A 17,295-nucleotide genomic window follows, 5' to 3' on the forward strand; every position below is an offset into this window, starting at 1 on the left:
ACACTGCATTCGTCACGATGTTTGAAAATTTTTAACTGATAATTCTACTCGCAAAACCCAGATTCTGATCTTCAGCCTGAATATCAATTAACCTTTGAATGAACTCGCTCAGTGTTTTGCTTAATATAAATTAGCCTTAAAGGGACACACATCCACACTGTTACAGCAGATGGCTATTGTATTTACATAATGATTTGTAATATCATCAGCACCATAGGATGCTTGCTGGTTATATAATATTGATATCTCTAATGCATATTTCCTACTCATTGCATTCCTCTGCTCTCAGATTTCTCTAAAAATGCAATAAAACTGACCTTAATTTAAAATCGTTTCTTAGAAATTTGGTTTCTTGTAGCAATTTAGCTGTCTTGCCATTGGGACCCCATTAAAATTATTTTTAGAAGTTAACTTTTTTTCTTGCATCTTTGAAGCATGGTGCAGGCTACTGACATTGCTGTATGAAACTCATTTTGCAGAAGTTGCTGAACCCAACAATGTGAAGGAATGGAATTAAATATAGTCATTCAGACAGGCTGATTCAATGAAATTACGATTGTAAGTGGAAGCTGAATTAACGCACAGTTGAATCAGCATGCCATAATAGACTTTCTACAGATTGTTTCATATTTTTGGCCTCAGGAACTTCTCTTTGATTCTCACTAGGATATCGTCGGCAGTCATTGTTTTATCTAAATTTCAATGCATATTAACCAATCAGATCTTTGAGCCAATCAGTTGTCCTTTGTTAGTGTTGCTGTTTATGTTGGTCCACAGGTACAAATTATCTGTGAATCATTCGCAGTGGATCAGATAGTGAAGAAGTTGGCATTCATTCCTGGGTATGATCTATTTTACGGGCATTCGGCCTCTGGTATTCGGGTAAGCGTTCTCCAAAGTGGCCTTCACGACACACGACAGCGCAGAGTTGCTGAGCAGAGACTGATAGCCAGGTTCCGCACACATGAGGACGGCCTCAACCGGGATCTTGGGTTCATGTCACATTATCTGTAACCCCCACAACTTGCCTGGACTTGCAAAATTTCACTGGCTGTCCTGTCTGGAGACAATGCACACCTCTTTAACCTGTGCTTAATGCTCTCAGTAAGAAGTTTAACAACACCAGGTTAAAGTCCAACAAGTTTATTTGGTAGCAAAAGCCACACAAGCTTTCGGAGCTCCAAGCCCCTTCTTCAGGTGAGTGAGAATTCTGTTCACAAACAGGGCATATAAAGACAAAGACACAGACCCACTTAATGCTCTCGCCACTCACATTGTCTGTACCTTTTAAGACTTGATTAGCTGTAAAGACTCTCATTCCAATCATTATTCATTATTCTGTAAATTGGGTTTGTGTCTTTATATGCCCTGTTTGCTGTTTGTGAGCAGATCTCTCACTCACCTGATGAAGGAGCAGCGCTCCAAAAGCTAGTGGCGTTTGCTACCAAATAAACCTGTTGGACTTTAACCTGGTGTTGTTAGACTCCTTACTATTTTACAACAGCAGTCTCGCTCCTTCTTCAGGTGAGTGAGGAGTTGTGTTCGCACATACAGACACAAACTCAATTTACAAGACAATGGTTGGAATGCGAGTCTTTACAGGTAAACAAGTCTTAAAGGTACAGACAATTGAGTGGAGAGAGGGCCAAGCACAGGTTAGAGATGTGTATTGTCTCCAGCCAGGACAGTTGGTGAGATTTTACAAGCCCAGGCAAATCGTGGGAGGTTACAGTTAGTGTGACATGAACCCAAGATCCCGGTTGAGGCCGACCTCGTGTGTGGAACTTGGCTATCAGTTTCTGCTCCGTGATTCTGCGTTGTCATGTGTCGTGAAGACTGCCTCCCCAAGATCAGAGGCTAAATGCCCGTGACAGCTGAAGTGTTCCCCGACTGAAAGGGAGCACTCCTGCCTGGTGATTGTTGAGTGGTGTTCATTCATCCATTGTCGTAGCGTCTGCATGGTCTCTTCACTTCAGCAGTCATGGGCATTCAGCCTCTGATCTTCGGATAAGTGTTCTCCAAGGCGGCCGTCACGACACACGACAACACAGAATCGCTGATTCCACACACGAGGACGGCCTCAACTGGGATCTTGGGTTCATGTCTCACTATCTGTAACCCCCACGACTTGCCTGGGCTTGCAAAATTTCACTAACTGTCCTGGCTGGAGACAGTACATATCTCTCTAACCTGTGCTTAACCCTCCCTCCACTCACATTGTCTGTACCTTTTACGACTTGATTACCTGTAAAGATTCTCATTCCAACCATTATCTTGTAAATTGAGTTTGTGTCTGTATATGCCCTGTTTGTTAACACAACTCCTCACTCACCTGAAGAAGGAGTGAGACTCTGAAAGCTTGTGCTACCAAATAAACCTGTTGGACTTTAACCTGGTGTTGTGAGACTTCTTACTGTGCTTACCCCAGTCCATCGCCGGCATCTCCACATTATGATCTATTTTAGCATGGAAGTGGCACATATGGTGATAGGATTGCCTTGTATTTCAGAAATCAATAGGCAAAATATCAAAACTAGTTCCTTTAAATCCTTTTGGACAGGAATATTTATAAAGAGAGGGAACGGCCGTTTCAGCAAAAGATTATCTTTCACCAGCTGCTCACAGTTCACTTTTGCCTGTCAAATACATTCGCCGTAATTTCATTTTCTACATTTATTTTTCCAATTGGTAACATTAGTTAGCACTTTAAAAAAGATAAGCTTTTGAATGCAGCTTTGATTTAGCAGATGAAAGTTTCCTTTTGTTATTGACTATAACAGTTCTGTGTTAATGAATTTGGATAGTCTGAACCCAAAATCTTGTGGAAATTGCATTAAACTGACAATACGATTCAGTTAGGAGGATTGCCTGTGTGAAAATTGGAAATTTCAGCATTAAGTATTCATTCTTCTGAGTTTGGGGTTAAGGCAAAGAATTAGGACTTGGGTTGAGAGAGATTTACTTTGCAGCTTGCTGTGATCCAAAAATGTTAACTTGTGACAGAAATTGAAAAAAGTGTTTCATTCTATAGCTCTGATACTCTTTACCTTGATTAACCAAATACTGAAGGATATGCTATTAGTTATCATCCTTGTGTAAAGCTGCACATTAATTTTGTAAAAGACTGCATATTACCCCTCAGACATGAGTCCTACAAGTTGATGGAACTGCTGAGAACTTGGACTGAGTTACAAATATGGTTGTTTGTTTCTATCTAAAGCTCTGAGAAATGTACACAAGATGTCAACAGTTTCCTTTAATGATTTGTTTTATTTTATTGAAAATATAGAGATTAGAGTGAACTTATTTTCCTAAATTGAGCAAAGGCTATGATGGTCTTTAGAATATCTTATTTGAGTTATTGAATATAGTATTTAGTAGAATTTATGACTAGGTTGACAAATGAAAACTGTCCTGGATTGATAGCTAGGTAGAAGTTCCGGAGAGAAATATAAAAATTTTGAATGTATTCGGACATAGCAATAATACCATTTTGTTATCTATATGGAGTCAAATTGACTGTTACTTGAAAGCTCTTACGTAATGTAGTCTGCTAACATGGTGAGTCAGTTAAGCTGGCATTTGACATTTTAATGGACTGTACTGCCTAAGGTGCTTTCAAAGTTATAAATTAGTGCCCCAGTGCAATATTTACAGCACCTGCTACCTTCTTTTGCTACCTCTTTTATTATATGTTGTGAATTTTTCTTCTGTGGGGGTGTAACACAGACAATCAGCAACATGTACAGTGAGCCTGATTTTCAGAAAATTGGTCAGGATGCATAACAGATGACCGATTCGTGGCTGACTCTTTTACATAAGGGAATGATAGGTTATCAGGGGTAGGCAGGATGTAGATTTGAAGTTGCTATCAGATCAGCCGTGATCTTTTAAAATGGCGGAGCAGCCTCTAGGGACTGAATGGCCTTTTCCTTGCCCATGTTTGTATGCATCTACCTCTGTGATCAAAGAGTTTTGTTCATTGATTCAAAATTGGAATGTATTTTGCGAGCAGTAATTTGTTAAAGTCAAGTGGTGTTGAGTGAAAATTGTAAAATATTCTTGATTAAATGAAAACTGCTGTCACAGAACTGTTGTGGCACAGAAGGAGGCCATTTGGCCCATTGTCTCGGACCAGCTATCCAAATAAGCATTATGACTTAATGCAATTTTCCTGCCTTTTCACCGTACCCCTGCAGAGTGATTCTATTGAAATAATCATCTAATGTCCTCTTGAATGCTTCGATTGAACCTGCCTCCACCACAGTTCCAGGCAGTGCATTCCAGACCTGAACCACTCGTTGCATGAACATGTGCAGTACCTAAACATCTAGCTTTGGACAACTATTGGACTAAAATTTGCATTAAGCAACAGCTTAAATTTTTGATAATTGTACCATCTTTGTACCATCTTTGTACTCCTTGATCAACTTATTTTCAGTTAATTTTTGTTATGAGAACATCAGTTTAATGAATTACAGCGTGATTCATGAGTGAAAATGTGTTGATATAACGTTAAATTATTGGTCAGGGCATGGAAGAATTAAGAAAGCTGAGAACATTTCTTGCTCCTGAAGTTTAATTTCTACATTAATGCCTGCAACTTCAAGAGAATTGCAGAACTCAACAACAAGCAAATTTGATTTTGGATAAATTAGAATAATTGACTGAACTGAACATAAATGTACGTAGTTACATGAACTTCTTCCTGAAGCAGAACTTGGAATGTTCAGTATACATTTTTATGTTATGGAAACAGAAACATAAAGGGAAGGGAAGTGTATTTTCACGTTATTAGCAAAGTTAACAAATCTTGTGTAACATAATGAAAGCCACAAGGAACATGTGACAAATGAACATGTGGTATAGCTGATCTGTTTTGTTTTTCTTTCAGATACAGAGCCAGATGATTCTGCATCGTTTTACATCTTTAATGAAGGCCACCTTCAATCAAATATAATCCAACCAATAGGTCTTCATCATCATGAAACACAGACACATTCTGCAACATTTTCATCACCACATCGGCTGCAGACCTCTAACACCCAGGAGTCTAAATATAACCCCGTAGGTGCTCCAAAAGCATTTGAATGCCCGAGTATTCAAATCACCTCTATTTCTCCCAGTTGTCAGCAAGGAATAGGGCCTAATGAAGAAGTGCACGCAAATGGCACAGATAATGACTATATGGAAAGACCATCCAGGGACCATCTATATCTTCCTCTTGATCCTGCTTATTACAGAGATGCATCACTAAGCCCAAGTCCTGCTAGCAGCATTTCTTCCAGGAGCTGGTTTTCGGATGCTTCTTCATGCGAATCTTTCTCTCATATATACGATGACGTAGACTCTGAATTGAATGAAGCTGCTGCTCGGTTTACACTTGGTTCTCCTAGTGGGTCACCTAGATGTTGTCCAGCAGATGAGACCTGGCAGCCAAATTACTCATTTGCACAATCGTTGTCGCCTAGACAATCACCCTGCCATTCACCTAGAGCGAGTGTTACTGATGAAAACTGGCTCAGCCCTCGCCCAACTTCAAGGCCATCTTCTAGGCCCACTTCTCCTTGGGGAAAGCGGCGACATTCAAGTGCAGAGATCTGTTATGCAGGTTCACTTTCACCCCATCATTCACCAACACCATCTCCATGTCATTCCCCGAGAGGAAGTGTCACAGAGGATACGTGGCTTGGTAATACTGCTCTTCAAGGTGCCTCAAGTCTAAGTCCTGGGCTCATACCTTTTCAGTGTTGTCCCCCAGAGACTGACATCCCTTTAAAATCAAGGAAGACTTCTCAGGATCAGGCTGCTACAGTGTCAGGAAAAATAGATTTGACTTCAGAAGATCAGGGAAGTTTGTCACCTTCAGTTGAATCTCCAGTCGATGATCTTTGTGGCTCTCCACATCCTTTAAAGAAAGATTTGTCAAGTGAACAGTTTCTTTCCGTTCCCTCACCTTTCACTTGGAACAAACCAAAACCTGGTGGCCATACACCAATTTTTCGGTAAGTCCGCACTTAATTTAAAATAATGCCTTTAGGAATTTTTTCTAAAAGTAAACAGAAATGAAAATTCTATTGAGCTGGAGACACCTCCAGGTGGTTGTACCATTAATAATGCATTCTTCTTTTATTATACATATTAAGATAGCCAAAGTCTAATTCAAGAACTTGGTGGCTGAAAGGGATGAGAATTCCTCGAACTAGTGTATGTTGCCCTCCTTTTAAAAGCCATAGTCAAAAGTGAAGTTAAAATAAGACAGTGAATGTAGTTAGTCTAAATCTTGACCTTTAATCTTCTACCCTTCGCAAACTTAATGTGCGATCTTACCGGCCGCTCACGCCACGTTCCTGCTGCAAGCGCAGTTGGAGGATTTGGCAGCCACCCAAATGTTTGTTCACTGCGGCGGGATAGGAAAATCCTGCCGGTGTGCAGAGCGGTAAGAATCCGGCCTTAAGCTCAGCCAAAAACCTGCTGCCTGCATCCTAACTCTCTCATCCCATTATTCCTGTGCTTACTGACCTACATTTGCTCCCGGTCCTGCAACATCGCATATTTAAAATTCTCACCGTTGTGTTCAAATTTTTCCATGGCTTGGCTTCATCGTTCCCTTTCTATGTAACCACTTTCAGCCTTACAACTCCATGAGAACTCTGCGTTTCTGCTGTTCTGGTCTTTTGTACATCCTACAGTTTCTTCATTCCACCATTGATGCTTATGCTTTCTAGGCCCCAAGGTCTAGAATTTCTTCCTCAAACCTCTCTCCCTCTCATCTCTTCCTTTTAACATGGTCTTTAAAAACAATATCTTTGACCAGGCTTTTAGAAATCAAACTCTCTTAAAGGGTGGTGAGGGCAATTGAAAATTTCCAAACTCAAATTGTTTTTTATTCTGTTAAGCAAGGGTGTTAAGGGTTATGAACTGGTTGGCCTTGATCCATTTGAATGGCCAAAGCGGCTTGAAGGGCTGAATGGATTATTAATGTTCCCATCTTCTTTCCTGCCCTAATATTTCTTGTGCCACAAGGTGTCAAACTTTGGCTCTTACTGTCCCTGTGATGTTTTACTGCACTAAAGGTGTTATATAAATGCAAGCTATTATTGTTGCATAATCTTTAGAAACTAGTTCCCCAGGGATTGGTATTAAGACCTCAACCTTTCCTGATCAATATTATTGACCCTTTCTTGGAAGTGAGGGGTGCAATTTCTAAATTTTCATATGGCACAAAATTTGGAAGTCTTGTGAACTGCAAGGAGGAAAATCATGGACATAATGAGGATGTAGATAGGCTGGTGGAATGGGCAGACATATGGCAGATGAAATTTAATGTTGAGAAGTGTGAAATTATGCATTTTGGCAGGAAGAATGAGGAGCGACCATATAAAAGAAAAGAGTACAATTCTAAAGGCAGTGCTAGGGCAGAGAGACTGAGGGTGCAAGTGCAAAATTCACTTAAGGTGATGGAAGTAGAATTCGTGCTGGTGCAGTGAGATAGTCATAAGAGTGGGTTTGAGCACCTGGATTTGCTTGTTTCTGAAATTAGTAAGTGTGTATTGGTGCGGAATAGAAAAAAAATACACTTTCAAAATAGAAGACAGAAGTGAAATGAGTCGGTTTTTTTTTCAGCAGCTTCACTCTTGGTGCACTCACCAATCATATTAATTGCTGGAAAATTGGAGGGATCATGTATCCAGCTTCCTGAAACTTTAAAAAAGTTTTTCATAGGATGTGAGCATTGCTGGCACCACCAGCACTTGTTGTCCATTCCTAATTGCCCTTGAACTGAGTGGCTTGCTAGGCTATTTCAGGGGGCAGTTAAGAGTCAACCATATTATTGTGGGCTTGGAGCCACATATAGGCCAGACCAGATTTCCTTCCCTAAAAGACATTAAAAGTGAAATGGCAAAGAGAAAGATGCATTCCCCAATATTGAAGTATGATGGCTAATTTTACTAATTGTGCATAACCATCCTTGCCTACTGGTCAATTACATTGACTATCCTCTGGTTACTAATACTTCTGAAGGTGGGAACGCATGTTATCAGCCAATTTCTCAATATGCACTAGCGGTGGGTGAAGCTCCCCATCAGTGTTGCTCTTCTTTGAAATTGGCCCAAAAGAGCTGTTAGAAGTTAACCCCCTCCCCCAGGAAAAACAACTGCAAAGGTTGGTAACATTGTCATTGAAGAATGGTGTTCTTAAGAACTGATAATTACTCTGGAATTTCTCACTAAGCATCTGAGTGGGATAAAGTTTGTATGGCTTCATTCCTCTTTAACCTTGAACAAGTTGTCTGGGTAAGGCTACACTTAGAGTCATAGAATCAGAGATTAACAGCATGGAAACAGGCCCTTCGGCCCAACTTGTCCATGCCGCCCCTTTTTTTTTAAAACCACTCAGCTAGTCCCAATTGCCCGCAGTTGGCCCATATCCCTCTATAGCCATCTTACCCATGTAACTGTCTAAATGCTTTTTAAAAGACAAAATTGTACCCGCCTCTACCACTACCTCTGGCAACTAGTTCCAGACACTCACCACCCTCTGTGAAAAAATTGCCCCTCTGGATCCTTTTGTATCTCTCCCCTCTCACCTTAAACCTATGCCCTCTACTTGTGGTGATGTTGATGTAATGTTTTCCTGCAGAAATAAAGATCTCTTCTCCCCAACAATATTTGAAAGGCAGGTGTATGTTATAGTGCTTAAAATGAGACCAGCACATTGTGGAGAAAATGGAAGCAGGAATGGAAATATAGGAAAATATAAATGAGCAGTTTTCCATTTTGTGCTGTCAGAATGTCCTCTGGTGTGCAAGTAGCATATCATCTTGGAGGAAAGTAATAATTAATTGGAAATACAGCAGTAACTCAAATACTTTTATTTCACTGCTGAGTACAAGAATTCTCCAGCCTCCCCACTGCTACAGACAACAGTCATCTGGCAACCTGTACTGCACCAGATTGCTAATGTTGCTCAATATCCTGTTGCTTTAACAGAAAGCCTGAGATTGCAGGTGGCTTGCTTCTCTGTGCTAAATTGGAATTTCAGTTGTGCTCCTAGATCACGTGACCCCTGCCTTCCAACTGACATTGGAACCTGTAACCTTCAGAACAAAGTTTGGGCCTGTTTCAGAAAGGGAGTAATTATTCTGACACTTGTTTTCCTCTCCCTCTGGCCACTCAAACAAATTGGTGGTCAGGTGGATAGAAATTCTTGCAAATTCCTCCACTGAACAGTTGAGGCATCATGGCCGAAGGTGATCAAGCTCCACTTTGACAATGATCGTATAACCCATGCGAAAGGTTCAGTGCTGGGGGAGTGCTATATTGTCAGAGGCACTGTTGTTAGGGCCTCTCAGGTTGGTGAAGGAAGAAACAGCAGAGGCATTCTCATGGTGTCCTGGCCAAAGTATTTGCTCCCTCAAATTCAATGTAAAAAAAAATGATCATGTATCGGTTTGAGGAACTTTTTCTGTGCCCAAAATGTCTGCTGCTTTTCCTAGTTTGGTACCTCATTGGCAGTAAAGCACTTTGTGGTTGCGAAAGACATCCGATTAAAAACAAGTTTGGTCACTTGCTTTTTCTTAGCATTTCAACTCCTCCAATCTTTCCATCCGCTCCAATTCTTTTCTTCTCTTCCCTCCTCTTGTTTCTTTTTCTCATTCGCCGCCCCTCAACTCCCCACTTTTCTTCTGTGACCATCTTCTCTTCCGAGATTATGGAATTAAATTTAATATTAGCTTTTAAATTATCCTCTTTAAATTTGTCAATTCTAAAGGGCAAGCATAGTTTCAGGCATTGAATCAGAAGTAAATCCAAGGTTTTCATTTTCCGTTTGTGTTAAATATTGAAAATCATCATTTTTCAATGTAGGCTTTTTTCTAAATTTGAAATGTCTCTTGATTAAAAGTCTCAAGTGTTTCCTGATCCTCATCCCCCTCCTCCCAATTCCAGCAGTGGAAAAACCCCTGCCCCATGCACTTTTTAAAATGTCCCTATGAGTTTTCCCCAGGGTCAACTCAGTAAATTTGGGACAATCTGGAGGATTGACAGCTCTACCTCATACTTAAGACTCGTTGGGGGGGATTCTCCCAAAAAGTGCCGAATTCTTGTAAAAACTGGAGTAACTCTCGCTGTTTTTTTTTCTTTGTGGGATTTCCAAAATGTATCTTCCCACACTCTGAGCACTGCAGAGTGCCCTAGCGAGATTCACATTGAAAATATGTTGGCAGGCCTATTCCCACTGGAGAGGACCAGCAGCATAGCGCTCAGGCCACCGCGCGTGCGCCGATCTGTCATAGTGGTGCATGCGCAGTAGGGCCCCCCCCCTGTAGTCCTGCCCTCCAATGGCCCCTTAGACATTGCCAGTTTGCCCCTTGGGCAGTGCGGGGAGAGGCAGGCTGGTACTGCCAGGCTGACAATGCTCAGGGGGCAGCTCTGCCCTCACTCCTGACCTCCTGGGGGGCCTCCATGGCCTCTGTTCCCTCCAGCGGGGTCAGCTGCCAGTTCCCTGTTAGTGGGGAGCTGTTGTAAACGCCGCTGGAGTGAGCCACCCCTGGCGGAGGGTGGGGAGAGAGACACTAGTGGGCAGTACCAGGCCCGCTAATGATAGGCAAATGCAGATTTAAATATGGAACTCAGCTCTGTGCCGATTTCTGGCGCAGAGCTGATTACACTCAAACAAAACGTAGCCCCAGAGACACGGGGAGGCCGTGGCGCCCACTGGGGAGCCTGCTAAATAGCCATTGTTGTCTCCCAGCCCGTTGCGCTGCTAAAGCAGCACAGTGGACTGGGAGAATCACCCCGTTGATGGGATGGGAAGCACACTATTTGTCGTCTTCACCCTGCATTCAACAGATTGTCAATTCTGGGGGCTGGCCTCTGCAACATTTTTCCATGGCATCAGTGGAAAATATTTTGATGGTAAAACTGCAAGATATGTAATAAAAACTAAGTAAAATAATTGGACTCCCCGTGAGTTAGAACTGGAAATTGTAAACTATTTATTTCAGCAAAGAAATTATGAGTGACAACCGTGTCGGTTCTGAGATTAGTAACAATGTAGTCCCAGTGCTTGCAGCTGACTTGTTGCATAAGGTGCAACACCAAAATTGATTTCTTGGATTACTAATAACAGTAATGTTTGAAGTGTTAGTTGTTAGAAGCAGGTGTGGCTATGTAGAGTTCAACTCAACCCTCCACATACACCCCAAGTAAAATTGCCTCTTAAATTAGACCTGTAGAGATCCCAAAATCAGATTCCAAATGCAAGCTTCAGTGTATATATTGACTTAAGCCTCAAGAAGCCTTGAAGCTAAAAATACCAGGCTTGTTATAGCTTTAGTCCCTTGGTGTTTTTTTTTAAGCGTTTGCTACTTGCAGAAATCCTTCAAGGGAATGCTGGTTAGCCTTTTGGGAAATAATCAGCAGAACAGCAACTAAAATAAACTTCAGTGAAGGTTAAATAATTTAGGATCAGTAATCTTATTTACTGAATCAGATACTTAGGAACAAAATGCTGAAGAGACACATTCTGATGGCACCTCCTGAAAGTGGTAGTTAAATTGCTATGTAGTTTTAAGTTAATATGTATTTTTAGTGTTGTTATGCTTAATCTTTGCATGTTTATTGATCAGAAGGTTGTTTCTGATGCCATAATTTTGCAAAATAATTTCCAGCTTGTTAGCTGGAACAGAGATGTCTTTAATAGGGATGGACCAAAAGCTAATGAGCTTTTCAGAAGAATTTTAGTTAACTGGAATCAGTAAGGATTATTTTGGAAAAAGGATTAACGTTTTTTAAAAAATACTACAACTTACCTGTCGTCTCAAGTGATTCCAAAGCAGATATTTTGCCTGTTATAATCTTGTTTCGGCCTAATTCTGTTGTAAAGGTTGGTGAACCATTGGAATAAAATTGGGCGGCACGGTGGCAGTGGTTAGCACTGCTGTCTCTCAGCGCTGGGGACCTAGGTTCGATTCCTAGCTTGGGTGACTGTGTGAAGTTTGCATGTTCTCCCCAGGTGCTATGCTTTCCTCCCACAGTCCGAAAGACGTGCTGGTTAGCTGCATTGGCCATACTAAATTCTCCCTCGGTGTACCTGAACAGGTGCCGGAGTGTGGCGACTAGGGGATTTTCACAGTAACTTCATTGCAGTATTAATGTAAGCCTACTTGTGGCACAAATAAAAATTGTGGAGTTGTATCCTTAATTGTAGGTTCTTCCTTTGTGTTACTGTACTCTACTTCTAAAATCCAGCTCGAGCCAGAATTCAATCCAATCTGCTATGATGTCCCCTCCTGTTATTTTATTAGTGATGTTTTTAGTCAGCAGCTTGACGTAGAACAACGCCCCACTTCAAGACGTGTGATTTGTTACTGAACTCTTTACCTTTTAAAAACCTTATTAAAACATATCTTTGATTCCTTTTGATCAGCGCACAATTCTCCTAACTCTTGGTCTGTTCATAGAATCATAGAATCCTACAGTGCAGAAAGAGGCCATTCGGCCCATCGAGTCTGCATCAACCACAATCCCACCCAGGCCATATCCACATATCCCTACATATTTACCCACTAACCCCTCTAATCTATGCATCCCGGGACACTAAGGGGCAATTTAGAATGGCCAATCAACCTAGCCCGCACATCTTTGGACTGTTCTCATACATTGACTCATTTTATTCCATTAAAGATGATATATAAATACAGTTTGTTGTTTTGATCAAAATTCAATACCTATGTAAATATTAAACCCAATTTTTAGTTTGGAATGAAGTATCATTTTTACATTTGTTTTGAAAGTGACCATGGCGTGACTCAGGTTAGTGTAGTAGTCCCCAGCTAACTTGCAAGTAGCCTCATGGTACATCACAATGCGTATCCTAGACTGGAATTTGACACTTACTGCATGACCTGTTTCAGGTACAGATGTGTATTGTAAATGCAGAGATCAAATTCAGATGAAGATCAGTGTCATCCAAACTGAATTCAGTCTATCTGGTAAACAGTCTATTTGAAAGGATGTTCCCATATCTGTTGTTCTCCCAAGTGATGCTGAGTTGCCACTTTTTTTATATAAATAAGGAAATAGCAACAAGAATGCCAAAATGCTGCTACTAATGTAGCAGTGGGGCACGGTCTTTGTCTATATTGATTATTAAAACCGAAAAGGGTCTTGTGTTAAAAGCTTTGTAATGATTTTCCTTTTGCAAAGGCCCTTGACTAAACATAAGCAATTACAGTGTGATAAATAATGTAAAATATCATAAATGAGTTTAAAAATGTAATCTTAATAATTGAGAAGTAGAAAATTTGTTAGCTATTACTGTTTTAAAAATACTTTTTGCATCATTGCAACGCTACTTCATTTGATTATTCATTTACTACTTTTGACATGCATTGTTATCAAACCATAACTGAATACCATTCAGAAATGCAGAGAAGTTCTATATTATTGCAAAAATCTGAAAAATATCCTGGACTACTTAAAATGGCAGAGGGAGCCCTGGGTGATGATACCAATGTTCATGTTTTGAGCAGACTTTAAAGATAAAGGTTATGCGCATTGTCTGTAAAATTTGGAAGGTTTTGTCTAACTAGAAATAACTAAGCGGATAACTTGGATACTAGATTAAACAATTGTAATGTTTCAACACTGGAATAAAACATAGGTCAAATAATATTGTTAATCTGAATTATAGGCTTAAAGGTCAGGAGCAAATAGGGTGGGAATTCCCATATCGCATTCTTACTAAAAGTAAAATTAATTGAAAGATATCTATTTAAAATGGACTCTTGTTCTCTAATAATACAGCAGATAGGATGTGAATACTTCTAGTAACAGTCACAGAGGATAATAATGGAATATGTATTATTTGATCATTATTGTAAAGTTGAGTATTACTTAAAAAAGACATTTTGTGGAAGCTTTGCACTCAGCTGTTTCACCAGTTAATGATTAAGACCTAATGTCGAGCCCAAGTTACTTTTACCCTTTTAGTTTTTTTAACTCAACTTCTTTTGATGATGTAATAAAATTGTGTATTAGTTAGATATAGTGCCTTTTTGTTATCCTATGCTACATTAATAGCACCTGGGTGATTTAACTTCATGTGTTTATTCTACCCATTAAAAGATCATATTGTCTGAACAAAGGTGTACATAATATAAATGTAATTTCATGTACTTTGTTCTCCTCTCGTGTAGAATTTGTGTCAGCACAACTGTTAGAACCTGAAACATGCTATAGAGATAATTAGTTTTAATGAGTGAGTACTGGAGATTAAGCTGGGCATAACTGCTCAAATTAAGTTTGAAAACGTTTGAGATTTTCAAAGGAGCTTCATAGTATCAATGGAATGTGTTCATGAAGTTACTTGAAATTAGCAATTGAGTAAACATTTTAACCGATTTCAAAATGAACTTTATCTATTAAAATGGAACTGTAGAATATTGAGTTAAAACCAAAATTTAGTTACTCTGTTTTGTTTTGAGTTTTGGCACAAGGGCACCAAGCACAGAGACTTCTTGAGGAACATGCAGAGGTTGAGTTGAGGCATCGGAGGGAGTGCACAAAGCTTCTAACAGCCCACATACCCAAACTCTTCAAGTATCACCTGCCCCATATGCGGCAGAATCTTCAGTGTGCATTGGACACTCAAACTGGAGTGGAAGCAAGTCATCCTCAAACCCAAGGGACTACCTAGGTGTGACGGTGTCTGTAGTCAACACTTGCCACCAGTTTATTATTTAAATAGATCATCCTCCTGGGGAGAAACCCATTGTATGTTTAATTACCAAAACAATGGAAAAACATCCTCTATTGACAGATAAAGGCAAAATACTGTGGATGCTGGAAAGCTCTGACGAAGGGTCATTCTGACTCAATGTTGGCTCTATTCTCTCTCCACAGATGCTGTCAGACCTGCATAGTTTCTCCAGCATTTTCTGTCTCGATTGACAAATGATGTTTAACATTCAATGCCCTCCTGTGTCTTTTATAACCAGGTTTAACACCATTGTACTGGCCTGACAGTAGTACATGGTTATTAAAGACTCGACATTTGAAGACCTGGCACAAGTTCTGATGATGCGTTATTTTGTGGAAGTAGGGAATAGAAAGAAAGATTTGCATTTATATAGTGCCTTTAATGATCACTGGACATCACAAATCACATTGCAACCCATTAAGTACTTTGTAGTTAGTCACTATTGTAAGGTGAGAAACATGGCAGCATTTTGTACTTGGCAAACTCCCACAAACTGTAATGTGAAAATGACCAGTTAATCTACTTTAGGGATGTTGATTGGGAGATAAATATTGGCCAGGACACTAGGTAACTGCCCTGGCTCTCTTAGAAAATCCCATGGCATTATTTCAATGTCCACCTGTGAGGACAGATGGGGCATGGTGTCAAACCAAGCTGTCAACGGTCAACCGAAAGACAATTTTCCAAGCTACAGCACTTCCTCAATGCTGCAATAGAATGTCCGTGTTTATTTTTCAGCTCAAGTCCTGGAGTGAGACTTTAATTGATTGCATTCTTAACGAAAACTTAATCAGAATGCATAGCAGACTACTACCAAAAAGGGTGGCACAGTGATTAGCACTGCTGCCTCACAGCTCCAGGGACCTAGGTTCGATTCCCGGCTTGGGTCACTGTCTGTGGGAAGTTTGTACATTCTCGCAGCATCTGCGTGGGTTTCCTCCGGGTACCCTGGTTTCCTCCCGCAGTCTAAAGATGTGTGGGTTAGGTGGTTTGGCCGTGCTAAATTGCCTCTTAGTGTCAGGGGGACTAGCTAATGTAAATGCCTGTGGTTATGGGGATAGGGCCTGGGTGGGATTGTGGTCGGTGCAGACTCAATGGGCCAAATGGCCACCTCCTGCATTGTAAGATGCTATGCCTCTATGCTAATTTCTACAGATACATATGGACAGTACCCTTTCCGGTTGCATCACAGCTTGGTATGGCTCCTGCTGTGACTACGACCGCAAGAAACTACAAAGGGTTGTGAACATAGCCTGGTCCATCACACAAACCAGCCTCCCATTCATTGACTCCATCTACACTTCCCGCTACCTTGGGAAAGCAGCCAGCATAATCAAGGACCTCACGAATCCCAGACATGTTCTTTTCCATCTCCTTCTGTCAGAAGTCTGAAAATGTGTATCGGCACACTCAAGAATCACTTCTTCCCTGCTGCCATCAGACTTTTGAATGGTCCTATCACACATTAAGCTGATCTTTCTCTTCACTTTATCAGTAACAGCAATACTATAATCTGCATCCTATTGTTTCCTTCTCCCTATGTACTCTATGAATGGTATGCTTTGTCTGTATAGCGCGCAAGAAACAATACTTTTCACTGTATCCCAATACATGTGACAATAGGAAATCAATTCAAAACATATACATATATACACAAAGGCTAAAACAAATAGGGTCTTTGCAGAAATTGGCATTTAAGTTGCTACAGCACGCAGGAAACAATACTTTTCACTGTATCCTAATACAGTGAAATTAAATCAAGTGGGAAAACTTTATGAAATGGGATAAAGTTGGAATGGTTTTAGCGGAGTTGATCCTGCGTGCAAAGATATATCGCTGGTGACAGTAATTGTCTGGAAGTTCTTTCCAAAGGGCTTTCAGGTTGGAGGAGAGCAGAGCGGAATCAATGTCCTTGGGATCTCTCTCTCTCTCTCAGCTTTTTGGGTTTCCAAGTACAGCTGAGTTATACTGAGATCAGCTGGAAACTGATAACTACACTGAGCTTCAACGGAGGCAGGGAGCGAGCAAGTTGGGCAACCTTCCCTTTTTCAGTTAATTCCCCAAAACGGAATCCAAGAAACAAGTTCATCTCAGTCAGGTGGGTTCCAGAACATTCCAGGGCCTCGTAGCTTGTAGCTTTTTTCCCCCCTCGGCAATTAACATTCTAGTAAACAAATAACTCATCTCTTCAGGTGCCTTGCTGATCATTTAACTGAAGTTATGTGATTTCTTGAAAAAGGTAGTTTGCCCACAATCCAAAGTGAACATAACTTTAAAAAAGCCCAAGATAAATTCCCAATTGTCCAAATAATTCAATATTTTTCCAATTTTTAAAATGCATACAGTTCTTGGAAATATGTGTTCCTAACACAGTGACCACTCTTGGCTGAGAGAATTAATGTAAGGATTATGTAACTGAGTCAAGTTCCTATTATTCATAGTTTTCATTCTTTTCTCTTAGTTTCATTATACAATTGGGAATGATATAAGATATATTTTTTTCAAAATCGGCCATAATTTTCAACAGGA

At 40.4% G+C, this 17,295-nt stretch overlaps 1 protein-coding gene across 2 annotated transcripts in view; it reads left to right on the plus strand.

The window, feature by feature from the left end:
• nfatc3a (nuclear factor of activated T cells 3a) overlaps positions 1 to 17,295 on the plus strand; it is a 147,475-nt gene that overhangs the window by 10,537 nt on the left and 119,643 nt on the right. For both annotated transcript variants that reach the window (XM_078210921.1, XM_078210922.1), the window contains exon 2: positions 4,895 to 6,005. In XM_078210921.1, coding sequence (XP_078067047.1) covers positions 4,895 to 6,005 — 1,111 coding nt within the window. The remainder of the gene's footprint in view (positions 1 to 4,894; positions 6,006 to 17,295) is intronic.

Source organism: Mustelus asterias, chromosome 4 (assembly GCF_964213995.1).
Source record: "Mustelus asterias chromosome 4, sMusAst1.hap1.1, whole genome shotgun sequence".
Taxonomy (NCBI): domain Eukaryota; kingdom Metazoa; phylum Chordata; class Chondrichthyes; order Carcharhiniformes; family Triakidae; genus Mustelus; species Mustelus asterias.